Raw genomic sequence first — 17,151 nt, 5'->3', positions numbered from 1 at the left:
TTCATGGTTTTGAGCAATATGCAATGTGTGTTCCTCATTGGCAATCCTCTCATTCTTTGAAGTGACTATGAGAGAGTGAGAGATTACTATCATACATCAATGAATGGAATTACCCTCCTTATCATTCTCTTCCTCAATGGTTTTGTGCAATATGCAATGTGTGTCCTCGATTGTCAATCCTCTCATTCTTTGGAGTGACTATGAGAGAGTGATGTGTTCATAGCGCAAGACTTTACACTCAAGCTACGTTATATACTCATCACCAATACATCGCAGGATTCATTATGACAGGGGCTTTTGCTCACGGAGCTATATTTTTTATTAGAGATTATAACCCGGAACAAAATGAGGATAATGTATTGGCAAGAATGTTAGACCACAAAGAAGCTATCATATCCCATTTAAGTTGGGCACTCTCTTTTTAAGGTTCCATACTTTGGGCCTTTATGTTCAATCCTCTCGTTCTTTGGAGTGACTATGAGAGAGAGTGAGAGACTATCATACATCAATTAATGGAATTACCCTCCTTATCATTCTCTTCCTCAATGGTTTTGAGCAATATGCAATGTGTGTCCTCGATTGTCAATCCTCTCATTCTTTGGAGTGACTATGAGAGAGTGAGAGATTACTATCATACATTAATTAATGGAATCCTCCTAGCAAAAAAGCATCAATTTTGAAAAAAGAACCGCATCATCATATAAAAGATATAACCTCACATCAAAGAAGTACCAATTGGCTTTAAACTAGCATAGAGTTATTTCATTGCAAAGTAAATTCATAGTGTTCTTTAGAACACCGAAAATATATCATTTCCTTGTCCAAAACAAACAATCGAAAAGCATTCCTAGACATATATGGTTATCAGAAAGACAACCCAAACATTATTTCATTAGCAACTATAAGCAGAGTCGTTTTCGTCCAGGAATCGCAGGTGCTTTCCTCTTGGTGTAGGCAATCCCTTCAAGCACAAGGCACTTGGTGACAGAACATCAGCTGAATCTGGAGTACGTGGAGTAGAGTCTTCCACAACTTCTTCAGCAATTTCATCATCACTGTTGTACACAAATTTTGTGTGCTTTCCTTCAAACTTGGGAATCATTCTCTTCTCACCCACAAAAATCTTGCTTATACCTTCACAGAGCTCATCAACATCATATCCTGCATCCTCTTCATTCTCTTCCTCTTCGTCGATTTCATCAACTCCCTTCAGATAATAGTCTTCTCCTTCATCCTCTTCTTCATCACAGGTGCTCGCATTGACCTGAATGGACCACACTGAAGCACTATCATCATCTGTGGATGACCTTTCTTTGCTTTCACTAGTAATCACAGAAGAGCAATCTTCTTCTTCTGAGAAAGAGATTTCAGACTTCTCCGAGAAATCAAGCAGCAGAGATCGACTCAGGATACTCTTTTGTGATTCAAGGCTCGCTTGATTCTTTCCTTCAAAGATGTCACATACCACCTGCCACATATCCCATGGAATGCTAATCAAGAGTCAAGACATTGCATTTTGCAGTTCTATTTTGGAGGTTCAAAAACAAAAAGGCAATCAAAATATTGTCCCCATTTTAATCCCAAATGGAATTTCATCAACATGTTTCCCCAACAATCACACCAGTATAACAATATGAGAAAAATCCAAATGAAAATTGGACTCCATAACTCTAGCCAATCGATTAAGAATCAAAATAGTGTCCCCAAGTTCAATCTAAATGCTGTCACACAATATTAGAATATGAGAGGAACCCCAAACAGAACTTGGACTACAAAAAACTGTACACCTATTCAGAAGAACTCAATCAAAATATTATCCACAGTACCAAGACTGACCAGAACCGTAAACCCTAAGAACATCTCTAGAACATCTTCAATAACACAAAATATAAACAATGTGAGTAAAACCCAAGTGAAATTCAGGGCTCAAACCTGAGAGATCAGTTGTTCTTGGACTAGAGGAGAGGGTCTCTCAACGTTACTCCCACTTCCATCAACCGAGAGATCATTCACCTGCGGGGTGTTCGCCGGAGTTGGGGCAAGAAGTCCGGTCGGCGAGTTCCCAATAAGTCCTTGAAGATGACGAAAAGGCCGGTTTTCGAAAGAGAGCTTAGAGAGCTCGGCCTCTTCCTCCACTTGTTGCAACAGGGTCTTGACTTGACCTCTCAACAAAGCCTCGCCGGAACCCGGTGTGGTCTTGGCTCGGATGCTCCTCAGTTTCATAATCGCCGATGACGGCGTCTGCATCGCAACTCCCACAATCGGAGAATCGTTGGTTATGTCGATCAGAGCAGACCGGTCTTGCTGTTGTTGTTGCTGTTTTCCATTTCTTGTTCTTGATTTCGATACACCCATTTCAGAATCTTCATTACTCTTCCCTGAAAATTAAAGATTATAGGTAAAACCCTTTTCTGATCAAAACCCATAAATCCCCAAAATTGAAAGAACCAACAATTATTAGTAAAATCCTTTTCTGATTGAAACCCATAAACCCCAAAATTGAAATAACAAACAATTATTAGTAAAACCCTTTTCTGATTGAACCCCAAAATTGAGAGAACAAACAATTATTAGTAAAACCCTTTTCTGATTGAACCCCAAAATTGAGAGAACAAACAATTATCAGTAAAACCCTTTTTTCTGATTGAAACCATAAACCCCCGAACTGAAAGACCAAACCATGATCAGCAGTACAACCCTGTTCTGATTGAAACCCATAAACCCCAAAATTCAAAGAACAAACAAAGACGAAAACTTTGAATCAAGAAACTGAGGAAGACCAACTCACTTGAAATTGGTATGGTGTTGTTGCTCTGGGGGACCAAAGTCTGCGACCTTGTGACTCTTCGTGTTGAAGATGGGGTTTCCATTCGAGAAGGTCGCCGGAAAACGAAATGGGTAGTCGGAAATTGACCGGAGAAACCGAAAACTGAGATGACTTGGTGAATCTTGAGAATCAAATCGTTGAAATGCAGAGGGAAAGAGTGTGTCTTTAGGCGAAAGCCGCAGCGGTTTATAAAGGAAATTGGTGAGGACCTGAAAACGGGGTTGTAAATGGGGATTTGACCGTTGGCGCGTGCACGTCACCGTTGAAATTGACAGGTTTGGCTGAACTAGCCGTTGGGGTTTTATTTTATTTGAATAGCTACCGCCTCGCTTCTCTTTTTGGACATTAATCTTCCAATTTTAATGGGCCTGTGAGGCCTTCTGGATTAGGTTAATTAAGCCGTTAGTGCTAACCCAAAGCAAAATAATTTCTTTCTTTTCCTAAAAGTTTGACTGCTTGATGCTTTCCCAGGTATACATTTCATAGATTTTTTTGATTGAGAAAGAAAATACAAATTGTGATTTTTTACCAAAAGCAAAAGGATGTGTTCGTTTGTTGATTTGGAAAGGCTTTTATGTTTTTCTTTTTCTTTTTTATATATCCAAATCACAAAAGTTTAGAGACATTTAGAACCATTGAGATTTCTTACCAAAAACAAAAGGATGCGTCATTTGGTGATTTGAAAAGGCTTTTACATTTTTCTTTTTTCTTTTTTATATATCCAAATCACAAAGGACTTAAAGCATTGAGAACGTCTCGAAAGCAAATACAATTGAGATCTCTTGCCAAAAGCAAAAGGATGCACCATTTGTTGATTTGGAACGGCTTTTATGTTTTTTTCTTTTTTATATATCCAAATCAGAAAAGTCCAAAGGCGTTAAGAACGTCTTGTGTAATGCAATGGTCTCGTGGCCGAACAATTTGAAAGAACGACTCAATTGGATATCATTGATAGTGAAATTTTACTTCTTTAAATGAAGAGATCTAATGAATAATCCTTATAGTTGTCCACAAGTAGCATGTTTCTTTTTCTATCAACATTTCCTTCAACACAACGAACAGGGGTTGTGGAATTCTTTTCATTATTTTATTTTAAAGTAACCAGTATCATTACGTAATGATTCTCGCCTAAGATGCACGGCTTACTTTATTGTTTCATGTAAAAAGTTAATAAAAAAAATTGAAAAAGAAAATAGAAATAGACTTTTATCATCGAGGAGTCGTCGGCAAAAGTATTCAATATGTACTTTACCAAAACACATTTGCCACTGTTGCTTGACCTCTTGACCTCGCTGTGTAGAAAATCGATCAATAAGAGCAAGTCCACTGGTTCCTCTTTGACCGGGCAAAGCATGGATTTGGTGAGGTGGTTACCTTCAAACACCAAATTGTGGCTTCCACCGGTTTGTCCTTGACCAACCAAGATTTAGATTTTCTTGACCTAGTCCAAGAAATAGGGCAAGGGGTTGACAGAATTCTTGCCCAGTCGAAGAATGTACATACCTCCAATAATATGGAGTATTTACTACGTCACCAAGCATAAGTAACACCCACTTTGGGACATCCAAAAGACATGGCAAGGCCCAACCGAGACATGCATCGTGTAGCCCTATGTTCAGGCTACGCGGCGGTATCCGGAAGTCGCAAATCCGCCACCGGGAAGCCACCTTCCCGCCCTTGCCAACATGCCTCCATAACATAGCTTTTTACATGTTAAATAGACTAGAATAGTAACTTTGCTTGTCCCACATCGAATAACAAGTAAAGGAGATGCATTCCTTCATCTATAAAAGGAATGCCTCCTCCCACAACTCAACACATTCATCCATCCCATTACATACTTTGTAATCCCTCTTGGGCCGCAAGGCTCAACACACTAGTATAAGCTTTCAAGTGGACGTAGTCTCCCGCTCATGCGGAGGCGAACCACTATACATCTTGTGTCAATCTCTCTCTCTCTCTCTCTTTATTTATAGCTAACTAGAGATCCCCACGGATCACTAACGTTAACAAAGAAGTTGCCAGCTTGGCCCAAGAAGCAACGTGGGTGACGTCAGCCGAAGGAGGGGAGAGGCTGAATGGTGCAGACGCGCGTGAAGGAGCCGTTTTTTTGTCGCGTAGTGCTGAGCTGCTTCACGTGTGAGGGAGACGCCATTTTTGTCGCGTAGCGCCAAGGGGAGGGACAGCTGCAGGGACGTGGCAGTCATCTGTTGGGCTTTTGGAATTTTAAAACCAATGGTCAATTAATCTTGGCTGTTGGTTGCAATTGATGTGAAGATCTGATGGTATATAATTAATATGTATGATTATATAGGTAACGGTAAGAAAAAAATTGTAAAAAATTCTAAATATTTCTCTATAAATACCTACCATTTTCTTTACATCTCACACCCAGAAAATTATACTTCATAGTTACACCTTCCTCCTCTTCATATAGCTCTCATCATCCAAAATTGTTTATATCCAATATGGCCGAACAAAGGGGAAACACACATCCAGTGGCCGGACACGTGGGAGATCAAAGTGAAGATGATAATACCGAAGAGAAAAGGAGATGGACGGATGAGGAAGATGTTCAATTGTGCAAGTCTTGGAAAGCTGTAAGCCAATGTCCGGCTGTGGGCACAAATCAGAAAAAAAAAAAAACGACTTATGGATGCGCGTGAAGCGACACTTTGTCGCAAATTGGCTCAATAGCCGATCAGCTTCCTCTTTGCAGGGGAGGTAGAAAATTTTGAAGGTTGAACTATTTGAGTGGCATTATGCATTAAGGCAAGCGAAAAATTGGTACAAGAGCGGTTCGAATGCGGTTGATGAGGTATGTATTTGTTGATAAATCATTTAATTTGTTGATACATTATAGTAAAATATTACATGATAAATAATGTAGTAATTATAATATCGTTTTAATTGTAGTAATTGCTTTTCGTTACAATTAAAATAATTAGTTGATAAATAATGATGTAATTACAACGATGTTTATATTTGTACTTATTGATTTTTATTGTAAAACGGTGAGATACTTTCTTATTAAAATTATGACCTTTATAATAGATGACCCTTCATAATAGCGTTTATATTTGTACTAATTGCATTTTTTATTAATTTTTTTAATTACGTAGCAAGATGAAGCACATAAATTGTGGCATTTCGGGATGAAGAGAAAAGGGAGGACCATAAGACACCTGTTTCAGAGTTTTGATAGTTACGCTGTTGTGGAGGGCTTTGCACAATTTAAAGACATCCCTAGCCATAACATCCGGAGGAACATCAAATGAAGGAAGTCAACATACGCACACACAACCAATTGCTGAAAATTCTCCCATCAACTTGGACATGGATGTAGATGAGGTAATTGCAGGTGAAACTGCAAATCCTAATGTGAGACCTCAAGGAAGGAAGGCTGCGAAAGAAGCAATTCGGAAAGGAAAGAAGGCAGCGAAAGATCAAAGTCATTTGTCAATCGCTGTCGAGAGTATAGCGAACAACCAAATAGAGGCAACCGCTGGCAAGAAAAAACTCGATGAGGAATTCGCTCGAAGTCTCCAAGAGGAAAATCAACGAGATTGTATCCGATTACAAATGGATATGCGAAAAGAGGCATTCCTATTTCAAGAGAGGGAAGACCGAATTAAAGAGAGGGAATAGCGTATTATGGAGATTGATACAAGTCATATGACGCCAACTAAAAAGCGTTATTGGTCAAGAAGGAAAAAGAAGATAGCGGAGAGAGAAGATCTTGGCGAGCAGATGCCACCTTCTATGGGTGGATACTATCCGCAACCCAATTTTGGTGGTGCATTCCCACAACCAAATTTTGGTGGTGCATACCTATAACCTCCTTACCCTGGTGCATACCCACAACCTCCTTACCTTGGTGCATACCCACAACCACCTTACCCCGGTGCATACCCACGACCACGTACCTTGCCCCGATGGATTCCCACAACCTCGATCCCTTCACCGGTAGATTCCCACAACCCCCTTACCCCGGTGGATTCTATCCGCAACCACCTTACCCCGGCGGATATCCTACACAACCACAATTTTCACCTTTCTCTACGGGTGATTCCACCAACCCTAACCTTAATGATGACCCTTCAAACACAAATTGGATTCCTAGAGAGGATGAGGATCATGATTGGAATAATTAGGTGATTATGCATGTTGTGTAATTGTATTGTACTTATTCCTAGTTCTTCATTTATGTAAGCATAAATTTTATGAAATAAAAGTTGTATTTGACATTAATTATCCATAAATCTCCATTATTACCATCTATTTACATCAAATCTATTTCAATTTTCCAAAAAAATAAAATAAAAAAAATCAATGAACAGTAAACCTGACTGGTCAAGAAACGGAACGGGTGGAAACCCATGTCCAGTGGCAGTGAACAGTTTCTTGACTTTTCGACCTTGACATTTCTTGACTACAGGTGGATTTGCTCTAAGTAGACAGTTTCTTATGAAACAATGATAAATCACTACTACAAAAATTCAATCAGACGACACCTCTCACACGACGCATCATAATTTTCCGTCGTCTGATTGATTTTTATTTTTTCAGACGTCGGTTTTACAAAATTTGTCGTCTGATATGGACTTGTGAATTAGTTCAGACGGCGTTTAAGGAAAAAACCGTTGTGTGACGCTTAAAAAATCGAGCGGCAAGTTTCCCACCATGTAAGTGGTGCCAAACCCCATCTCAAACCCCAAAATTTCCCCCCAACATGTATTGATCATACGACAAAAAATAATAAAACTGTGGTCTGATCAATATGTTTGGCTGAAGGAGGGAGATTTCCCATCACCATTTTTCTCTACCTCCCCAAAGAGAGAAATCAAATTGATTGGAGACAAATTCCAAATTTAAAATGGTTGCATTCAGACCACATTTTTATAAAATTCTGTCGTGTGAGTCTTTGTCCAAATTGATATAGCCGGGCTTGAAGCCTCGACACTCGAGCAAAACAATAACAAAAATACCCGCAGCTCCTCAATCTCTCGACAGCGCCTCACTCTCTCTCTCGACACAGACCCATAACCAAAACCCACAGCTATCAGTGCCTCCTCACTTCAACCAGCATATCTCTTTGTTCTCGACAGTGTCAAAATCCATCAGATCTAAAACCTAGACCTCTCTCCTCTCTCCTCTTTCCCTCTATCTTCTACCCCTAGACCCCAAATCCATCATTTTGAAACCTTGGACCTCTCTTCTCTCTCCTCTCCCCGACAACCAAACCAGTTTCCACCTCATAGGATGGATGGTGAATTCATCCCATCACTCTCGCTTCAAAACAGACCGGAGAGAGCCCCCTCTTCTCCAATTCTTCGAGTCCTCTTTCTCTTACATAATCCAAAGCAACCTCTCTATATATGTTTGCAGAAAAACCCGAAGCTCGAGCTCCTTTGACCCCATGAACGGGTCAAGAAGATCGAGTCGGTGCCTAGCATAGATGACGAAGAACCCCATCGCAACTGATTCTCTCCCGAAAGGTAAATGTCCCCAATTGAATCTTTGTTAGAGTTGGATCTCGAGATACTTCGCATCTGTGGTAACCTCTCCATTATTTCTGATTTTCATGTTGCCATTATCCGCAGTTGTCTCCCCTCTCCTCTCTCATGCTCATCGATTGTGTTGATCTTTGATTGTAATTTGGTACTACACGAATTTATGTGGATTTCGTACCGTATTGATTCGTTTTTCTTTTTGGGCTCAAGAACTAATTTTGATTCGCTTTTCTTTCTGGGTATTCAAGATTTCATAAGAGAAGGAACTTCCCCAAATGGGTCTCTCAGATGCGCCCCAGAAATGGTTTAAGCTCAAATCCTCAAATAGGCATCCACTCAGTGCTCTGTCTTTTCATGGCGGTCTATTTGTTCATTCTTCTCTTGTTATATATATGTTTTTGTTGTTCCATTTGCTCAGTTTTTGTGAAATTTGCTTGACTAATTAGTTTCATTAATTATTTGAATGGCTACTTCGAAGCATATATAGGTCTGCTTTCTCATGCATCATCAACTGTGTTTGTTATCTGCTGTTGTATTCATCAATCAGATTTAGCTATAGATGAGACCAATTCTAGAATAACATAATGAATTGTTGCTGGTTTGGGTCAATCTTGGAACTGTCTGATGTTTCTGCCTAATATATTTTTGTGGGTAATTCGGTATTGTTGTGCTTCTGCAACAGTTCATGGTTGTATACTAGAATTACTGAACAAGAAACTTGAAAACCAGAAATGGGTATCACGTAGAGGCACTGTGTTGAGCTCCTTCACAACTAAAGCTGCTTCTTTGGAAGGTAAGGCTTTCTCTACCTTCTTGGAGCAAACTCAGCAGCTTTAGCTACTTCTGGATTAAACCCAGTTTCCAAAATTGCACAGTTCAGTTTTATTAGTCTTTGATTTGCTCCCGAAGGAACCATTGCCTGTCTTTAGAGGGATTTTGATTTTTTTAATGAACTGGAATTGTTCAGAATCCCATATGGTCAAAGCCATGAAATTTAAGAACGAAACTTTTACAAAAGAAGCATTATTTATGTTGTGAAAATTTAAGCATTAGCATTCAAGATTGGAACTTAGGCAGCTTTGAAAATTTTCTATCAAATCAGATTGGAGGAAGCCTTGAATTATTGAACAATATTAGAAATTGAGTTCGATAGTGGCTTGGATGGTTTTGTACTAGATTGATATGATGATTTTGTTTTCTAGTAATTTTTAATTATCCTATTGCCTTTGGTCAAATGTAGCTGGTGCTACTGCAGTTAATATCCTATTGCCTGTACTTAATATAAATCGAAGGCTCTAGGAGAAATAAAAAAATGGTGAAAAATATGTTGTTTTGGTAAGATATGTGGGACTTATGTTAAATGTAAACATGCAGAGACGTGTAAGTGGATGTCGGTCGAAAGCTGTCTAAGCTGGCTTCAGGAAGTGAAACCAAGATGTGAGTGTGTGGGGCCTTTGATAGTTGCTGGGCTTCCAAATGAATTTGCACAAACAAGAGAGTTGCAGATCCCATCGACCTTACCTTAATTACCAGGTTTGCCTATTGCATTTCTAGATGGATTGAGTATGCTTTAATAAGCTTCAAGGATGGATGTACTTGGAAGCATTCATAAGGAACCTTGTAATAATCCGGATGTTATTAGAATTGCTTATAATGGCCTATGTTTACCTTTCCTCTTTTTATTGAAATTAAAACCCACTCACCAGCTATTGAACTTGAGGGAACCGTTTGGTGAACTGTCCTGGCTTATTTCATTCTCCTTGATTAGATGCATTTTGACCTTCAATATCTGATTTAACAGCTCTACTGAGAAAATAAGTTTGCGAATCTGATAACCATGGTGTTCAAGTACTGGTTCTGTTGTTTTATTTTACTGCACAATTTTTATCAAGCATAACAGATTCATATCTTTGTTTGTGGTCTTATAGAATTAAGGAGTAAAAATTTATTTTCAATTTAGGAGTACCCTCCTGGTGTTGTGCTTGTACCTATGGGAAGCAGGACAGGAAAACCTTTTCGTACAACAAACCTGGTTGTTTTTGCACCTAAAAATGTTCCAAATGATTCTGGAAAGAATGGTTTTGTCACGTGTGGAGATGCGTTGATAGTGGATCCTGGGTGTCAGTCTAAATTCCATGAAGAGGTATGGCATGTTAGTTTGCTTTGCTGCGCCTGGAAAATGGTTTATTTTTAGCCATCTTTTACCAGGTCTGTTTAAGAGAAGAAACTCTTGTAAAAGAATTAGTGTTTACAGATTTTATTGTGACAGTAGGTTTTGCTAAGACCGGAACCAGCTTTATTTTTCATCTATTACAATTTCAACAAATTCTGTACAGAGTGCTTACTAGTTTAGTCTTAATATATATCATTTTTCATTATGTATTATCAGCTCAGACAAATTGTAGCTGCTTTGCCGAGAAAGTTAATTGTGTTTGTTACAATGTGTTTTCTAATCTCAGGTACGTGATCCTAGCATTGACTGGTGAGAAAGGGTATAATTGAATTGCAGTGTTTCTGTTTTGGCATGTGTACCCCTCAGTGAACTATTGATCCATATGCAGCTGGAACTACAGAAAGATAGCAAAAAGCTCCTACAAACACTTCTAAAGCTAGACTCCAATGAGGCCATGAGAGCAGCAAAGCTTGCAAAGCTAGACTCCTTAAGTAAACTTCTCGATGTATATTGCTAGGAGAGTAGTATTAGATGTACTCCTTTTGTAGATGAAAGATTACCTTTGCACAATCAATTTGGTTGCATAATGTGGATTATAACAATTTCTTCTATATATTGATCAGCTATTGTTAATTTGATCATTTTGATCATTTCAGTTTCAGCATATACAATGCATTGAATCATTCTATTAGGACAACAATAACCACAAAAAAACTGTCGTATGTGCACAATAGTCACAATGACCCAAAAATAAAAACTGTCATCTGAATGTAAAATAGATAATGGATACTTTGAAAAACTGTCGTCTGAATGAAAGTCACACAACGGGCATAAAATAAAGCGACATCTGAATTGCAATCACACAACAGTTTCTAAAGTCGCCCGACGTCTGAAGAACAGTCATGCAACAGCTAATGCTGTCGATAGGCTGCCGACATGCTGCCGCCATGCTGCCGACATGCTGCCGATCCCTTCACACGACGGTTCCCTACAATCGACCTTCATCAGACGGCGCCTCGATATACGACGGTCAGCATCCATATCAGACGACAGTTTTTGCCCGTCGTCTGTTTCAATTTCTGTAGTAGTGAATTATTCCTTTACCACAAGTCCACAACACATGTAAACTACAAGAGTAAAGTCTAAAAAAGTAAAAAGTTGGACGTAGGGGTCTTTGAAGTTATCCGAGCCTCCAAACCCGAGGTAACCATGGGCTCCCGCAAGGAGTCTTTGAAGTTTGAACTTGCAACAAGAGAGAAGCTTCCAAGTTCCAACAATGTGTTTTTTCTTTTTCTTTTTTGCTCAATCATGCTCTTCCAATAATTGTACGTACCTCCAAAGCGAGATGAGGAAACTTGGTGGGAAGGCCGGCCAGCTTGGAAAGTCATTGGTTTCTCAGAGGCCATCGATCAATTTCTTTCTTAAACTTGGATGGGGGAGAATAAGCACAGCTCATATTGATCATTTGACCGTCAGCAGCATCCTAAACCTACCGCAACCAAATTTAATCGTTTTTTCAGATTCACACTAGATCTACTCTGTTACTTGTTCAAAATATAATATATATATATATATATATATATATATATATATATATATATATATATGATGATTCTTGTACTTGCTATATATTGAGCTTTGAACCCTGTCGTATTGTGATTAAACTACTTTTGGAAAAAATCTGAGTTCTCTCATATGTGCACAACATATATAACCAATTTAATACTAGTACAAGTGGGATTAAGGAAAACCAATTCAGAAAGTAGCAAGTACTTAGGCTATAGCTTCTATATACTTGATATATATCAGTTGGTGACCGCTCCATTTTGAAGAAGAAAAAGAAGAAAGAAATTATGTGTGTACTCAATAATCATCAGATCGACAATGGACTTAAAAAAATGCTTTATTACATAATATTGAAACTCATAACGGAGAAATACAAAAGCTAATATTACACATGAAGGCCTACAACATTATATCTCAATAATGATAAAGGTACAAGTTTTTCGACCAAAAAAAAGAAGATAAAGGTACAAGTTTGTGATATGAACATCAACTTTATTCTGGTGGAAGACAACCATATATATGATTGATCAAGCTGACAGCAAAAGCTAGCATATGAGCAAGCATATATATGCATGTACTTAAATTAATTTAAACAAAATAGATTAATTAAGGGCATTTGCGGGTTTGGTTGTGGGTGGTGAGATTAGCGTAGCAAGGGCAAGCATCCAAGTTGCCGGCAGTGCCCGGAGGAACACAGTTGCACTTGTTACAGCAACTTCCGCACGCCCTTTTGCACAGGCGTGACCGGGACGATAGTTTGCACCTTCCATTACAAGCCACTCCACAATCTGCATTATCAATTCACACGTACGTTAGGGTTACGTCTAATATGTACAGTCATACATTAAAAGCTAGCCTGTTCTGAGATCGATAGAGCTATATAAACTTTAAGTACCTATGGTGGGGGGTAAGGGGCTGGGAGCTGCAGCGTGATTGAGGTCCATGACGGTCTGGTGATCTGCTTCGGCCAGAAGGAGAATTAGCAGAAAAGAGAGAACCAGTGAAGCCATCAGCGTTCTCGACAAGGCTCCCATGTTACTGATAGAGAAGAGGGATATGAAGATGATGAAGTGCCTGAAATATATGGTCGATGAGAGAGTAGTGAGAGAGATGAGTCTGATAGTGTGTGTATTTATAGAGAGAAGAGGGTGAGGGTAGTCAGTGACACAGTAGTGCTTGAGGTTCAAGCAAGGGCGGGTGGGACTATCAGTGCCTCGCTGTCTGGTGCCCAGTTGCAATTATTCTATGGTTTGTTTTCACAGTTCAAGGGGTCTCGGTGAAGGTCATAGTACTGAAATGCCAGACTGCCCCCAACTCATAATGTTTCAACAAATGCCTTCTTCTCTCTCTCTCTCTCTCTCTCTATGATGATTAGTGATTACATTAGTTTGATTAATTTGAATCTACCGAGCTATAGCTAGCATGTAGTGAAGCTCACTTTTTGTGTGTATATGGCCCGCCCAGTTCTAGTAAGGGCCTCTTGATCCATACGTATAAACAAGTACCACTACTAGAAATTTCCCCAATAGGGACTAACTAGTAGCCACCATAATCGATCAGTGCCATTTTGAAACAGTTTCACACCGTTATAAAACCTCAGTGGCTTGTTTTGCTCCTGCTACTGTTATTAGTGGGAATGAGAAAAGAAATTAAGAAATGGAAATTTGGTGGAGCGATGTGAGCCATGGATCCACTCACCGCTTGATCTGGGTCGTCCATTGTTAAATGGGGCCGTCCATTGTTAAATGGACCAATTTGAATATAGTTGTTGATCGGATCAAAGAGAGAGGGAGAGAGAGTAAGCTCGAGAGAGAGAGAGCCCGAGAGCTCGGTGCTCTCAGACCCGAAGCACGACCCGACCGGCGCCACTCCTTCCGGCCACGGCACAGCGGCGGACCACCAGCATCGTCTTCGTATCGCTGTCGCCACAAACCTCCTATGCTTGGATCGTACATGCACTGAACGGAGAAGGAGACTCGACGACTGAAAGCTCCGAGACTTCTCCGAAGAGCTCTGCAATTTCCGGCCACCGTTTGGGCCACCTGAGGTATGAAACCTCACCTCCTCGTCATGCTTTACACCCCAGTACGATTAGTTTTCCAATTAGATCGAGTTTTGACATTTTGGTTTTTTGAATTGTTTCTGCCTACGTCGCTGTTCCTTGCTGCCGGCGACTTCTCCGGCCTTCTGGGCTTGGTTTCTTGTTCGATTGCAGATTTGCAGGTCTAGGCGAGGTATTAACTTTGAGTTGTTTGATTTTGTTTTGACATCTGAATACTTGGGGTAAAGTAATTGCAGAGATACTTACTTTCCCATTTTTGATTTATAGGTTTTGGTTGTTTGACGTCGTTTCAAACCTGGAAGACTCAGATCTACAAACGCCCCCAACTTCCCAGGTTCGATATCGCCGGATACGCGACATGCGTCACCGTCCCCTTTACTTTGAAGGCCTTAAGGTGAATGATTGAGGACTATTCGTACATCAGTAGCTCGCTAACATACCCGATCTATCAATTTATGGCTTTTCTGGGTCTTATGTGGTGGGATTTTGTTAATTTTCAGTTTGGGTGTTTTAGTAAGTTAAGAATTGTGAAATTTTAATCTCTTGGGACTAGTTTAGTTTTTTGAATGCTTCTCTCAGCCTCTATTCGTAATTACTTTCATGCGTACTCCTTGCTTAACATATCTGAGTCTTCTTCATCAGGTGGCTTGATCAAGAACTTGAGAATTATTGCAAAATCTGGAACTTCATGTCTCTTTTGCTGTTATATTGAAGTTTACATTTGTTATCTATTTCGAATGCAGTTGTTGGAAAGGTAAAAGTTATTAGAACCTATTGTTTGTTTATTTGTCTTTAGTTTTTATAATAGTGCTTTTGTGTGAGGACCTTATTGATGTAGTTAAATTAATTAATTATAGTTTGCAGGGGTTGATGTTAAACAAGGAAGGGTATGCTTCTATAGGAGGTGGTTCACCCTTGCGTAAGACGACAGATGAGCAGGTAGATATAATGCGGCTTAATTTTTGTTGAAATTCTTTGTTTAACTTTTGTTTGCATAGTCTGTATTGCTCTGCAAGAATGAATCTATTTGTATACTGTTTGCTGGTATTCAAGTTCTACAATGGCCCTGTTTCGTTAGTTGTTACTACTACAACCAGTGATTGTTAACTTCTAGTCCAGTTAACAATGTAATAACCAAAATGTTGTTATTGTTTACTACTTTCGGACAAATGGCATCTCTTTAGTACTTTACAATGAGGGCTGAAGTTTGAATTTTGATTACTTATTGGATTACGCGAATCTTTTGCCGTTGAATATTTGGGTTAGTGGGGGCTGATGCAGCTTTTGCATCTTTCTGTGTGTGTCCCTTTCTTGGGTAATTTACTTGGTTAGTTACTACTTACTACCACCAATTTTTAACTTCTTTTATTTGTTGTGATGTTGTTTATTGTATCCAGGTGTTTCTTTGAAGACTCAAGAACTCTATGCCCTTGTTTTTGTTACTCGCTACTTGGACATTTTCACCGATTTCATATATTTATATAACACCGTCATGAAGCTAATATTCTAGGGGAGTTATTTTTCAATTGTTTGGTACATTAGGCAGCACAGGATTGTTCGCAGGTCCTATGATAGAGACCAAGACACCTTCCGCCATCATTTCCTACTGGCACCATGTCTAGTTTTGGCCCTAATATTCAATGAGAAGTTCACTTTCAAGGAGGTTCGTTTCCTTGTTCTTTGTGTTTCTGTGTAGTCATATGTTCTTCCTGTCTCTCTTTACATCTCATAGAGAACTTGTGCCATGAAAATTGCTGCAGTACACTAATTTTGGTTTTCTAAATTCTATTAATATGAACCAGGTCATGTGGTCATTTTCATTATTTTTAGAAGCTGTTGCTATCCTTCCTCAGCTTGTGCTGTTACAGAGAACGAGAAATATTGACAACTTGACAGGGCAATACGTCTTCCTCCTTGGGTATTCCAAACACCCTGATATTTTCTTTACAAATACAATTCTATATCATATTTTTGGTTCCTTCATTAGACCTATATAAATAGCTAATGCTGGACAATTAAGTTTCAGTTTTATCTCGTGTTTATATGTACTTATTGCCAGCCTGCACTACTATATTAGAGTATTAGCTACTTATGTATCCAGTTGAATATTAGAGTATTAGCTACTATTCATTAGTTGTCGATTGTTTGGTTTGGGGCTAGTATATTATTCTCAGTATCTTGTTTTGCTATCAATGTGGAGTTTTATAATCCTCGTGTACAAGAACTCATTATTTTCCTTGGACAATTTTTGTTATGTGCTGTTAAGATGTTAAATTTTGGATACTGATTGAATTGAATAAATTTGCTAGGTTGGCTGCTTTATATCTCTGTTTCATTCTTGTGTTTGTTGCAAGTATTTTATTCAGAATTATATAAAAGTTGCTGGAGGAGAGGTAGCAGATGCAGCTATGGGGAGGAACATGAAGGGATTTATGTTTTTTTATGTTGTATTTTATTTGAAGTTGTATATGAATTGTACAGTATATTTTAGAATTATACAATACATTTTGGCCTTATTTTTTTTTTATATATTCCCCAAATTTTGCCACTGATGTTGGTGGCATTGAGAAAACACACTGATACAATAACAGTGGGAGAGAAAAAGGTTATATGCAGCATTGGGATTTGGTATGCCACTGTTGTTTTAACAGTGTGGATTGCCCCAATAGCACCTGCAATAGAGGGCACTGATATCTCATTAGTGGCTGCATGGTGGCTAATGACATTAGCCACTATTATCAGTGTGCTTTGTCCCAATAGGGACTAATTCATATCAGTGTGCTTTGGGGAAATTTCTAGTAGTGTACTATGAGTACTCTACATGTTTCTGTATGTATAGAAGGTTCTCGTCTGTCATACTGATCTTTTTGCGAATGTCTGATTTCAGAATGTAGAGATATTCTTAGGTAAGGCAGGCATGCCACGTGGTGGTACCTCTAGCCAATCATTGCCTACGCAGGGAGGTGTTTTGGGTATTTCATTATAATTAAACATGAGTTGTTTTGGAATA

General features: G+C 39.0%; 2 protein-coding genes and 1 long non-coding RNA gene across 6 annotated transcripts; 1 reads left to right on the top strand and 2 right to left on the bottom strand.

Moving 5' to 3' along the window:
* Positions 1-735: 735 nt before the first annotated feature.
* On the bottom strand, positions 736-3,022 carry LOC133727194 (uncharacterized). The gene is made up of 3 exons (XM_062154811.1): positions 2,789-3,022; positions 1,933-2,378; positions 736-1,468 (listed from the first exon to the last, which is right to left on the bottom strand). Exons 1-3 carry the CDS (start codon positions 2,868-2,870, stop codon positions 893-895), a joined length of 1,104 nt encoding a protein of 367 aa, XP_062010795.1. The 5' UTR covers positions 2,871-3,022; the 3' UTR covers positions 736-892.
* A 9,381-nt stretch (positions 3,023-12,403) lies between these two features.
* LOC133727192 (gibberellin-regulated protein 1-like) lies at positions 12,404-13,366 on the bottom strand. Its single transcript, XM_062154810.1, has 2 exons — positions 12,975-13,366; positions 12,404-12,867 (listed from the first exon to the last, which is right to left on the bottom strand). The coding sequence occupies exons 1-2, from the start codon at positions 13,111-13,113 to the stop codon at positions 12,686-12,688; spliced, it is 321 nt and encodes a 106-aa protein (XP_062010794.1). The 5' UTR covers positions 13,114-13,366; the 3' UTR covers positions 12,404-12,685.
* Positions 13,367-13,845: 479 nt separating this feature from the next.
* On the top strand, positions 13,846-16,940 carry LOC133716750 (uncharacterized). Of its 4 annotated transcripts, XR_009849357.1 has the most exons (8): positions 13,846-14,126; positions 14,295-14,313; positions 14,409-14,535; positions 14,784-14,895; positions 14,999-15,080; positions 15,539-15,804; positions 15,944-16,059; positions 16,451-16,940. It is a non-coding gene; the product is annotated as an uncharacterized LOC133716750 (long non-coding RNA). The 4 variants fall into 4 exon arrangements; XR_009849355.1 differs by having other exon boundaries at positions 15,006-15,080; positions 15,944-16,940; XR_009849354.1 differs by having other exon boundaries at positions 15,944-16,940.
* Positions 16,941-17,151: the final 211 nt, after the last annotated feature.

Source organism: Rosa rugosa, chromosome 1 (genome assembly GCF_958449725.1).
Source record: "Rosa rugosa chromosome 1, drRosRugo1.1, whole genome shotgun sequence".
In the NCBI taxonomy this organism is placed as follows: Eukaryota; Viridiplantae; Streptophyta; class Magnoliopsida; order Rosales; family Rosaceae; genus Rosa; species Rosa rugosa.
The sequence above is the reverse complement of the archived record's forward strand: the minus strand, read 5'-3'. Positions and strand labels throughout refer to the sequence as shown.

What these genes read in the sequence shown, in the direction of transcription:
- LOC133727194 (XM_062154811.1), bottom strand. Translation starts at nt 2,870, where the DNA reads ATGGAAACCCCATCTTCAACACGAAGAGTCACAAGGTCGCAGACTTTG. An exon ending in CAACACCATACCAATTTCAA is followed by an intron (nt 2,379 to 2,788) that starts GTGAGTTGGTCT and finishes TTTAATTTTCAG; the next exon opens with GGAAGAGTAATGAAGATTCT. An exon ending in AAGAACAACTGATCTCTCAG is followed by an intron (nt 1,469 to 1,932) that starts GTTTGAGCCCTG and finishes GATATGTGGCAG; the next exon opens with GTGGTATGTGACATCTTTGA.
- LOC133727192 (XM_062154810.1), bottom strand. Translation starts at nt 13,113, where the DNA reads ATGGGAGCCTTGTCGAGAACGCTGATGGCTTCACTGGTTCTCTCTTTT. An exon ending in CCCCTTACCCCCCACCATAG is followed by an intron (nt 12,868 to 12,974) that starts GTACTTAAAGTT and finishes TTGATAATGCAG; the next exon opens with ATTGTGGAGTGGCTTGTAAT.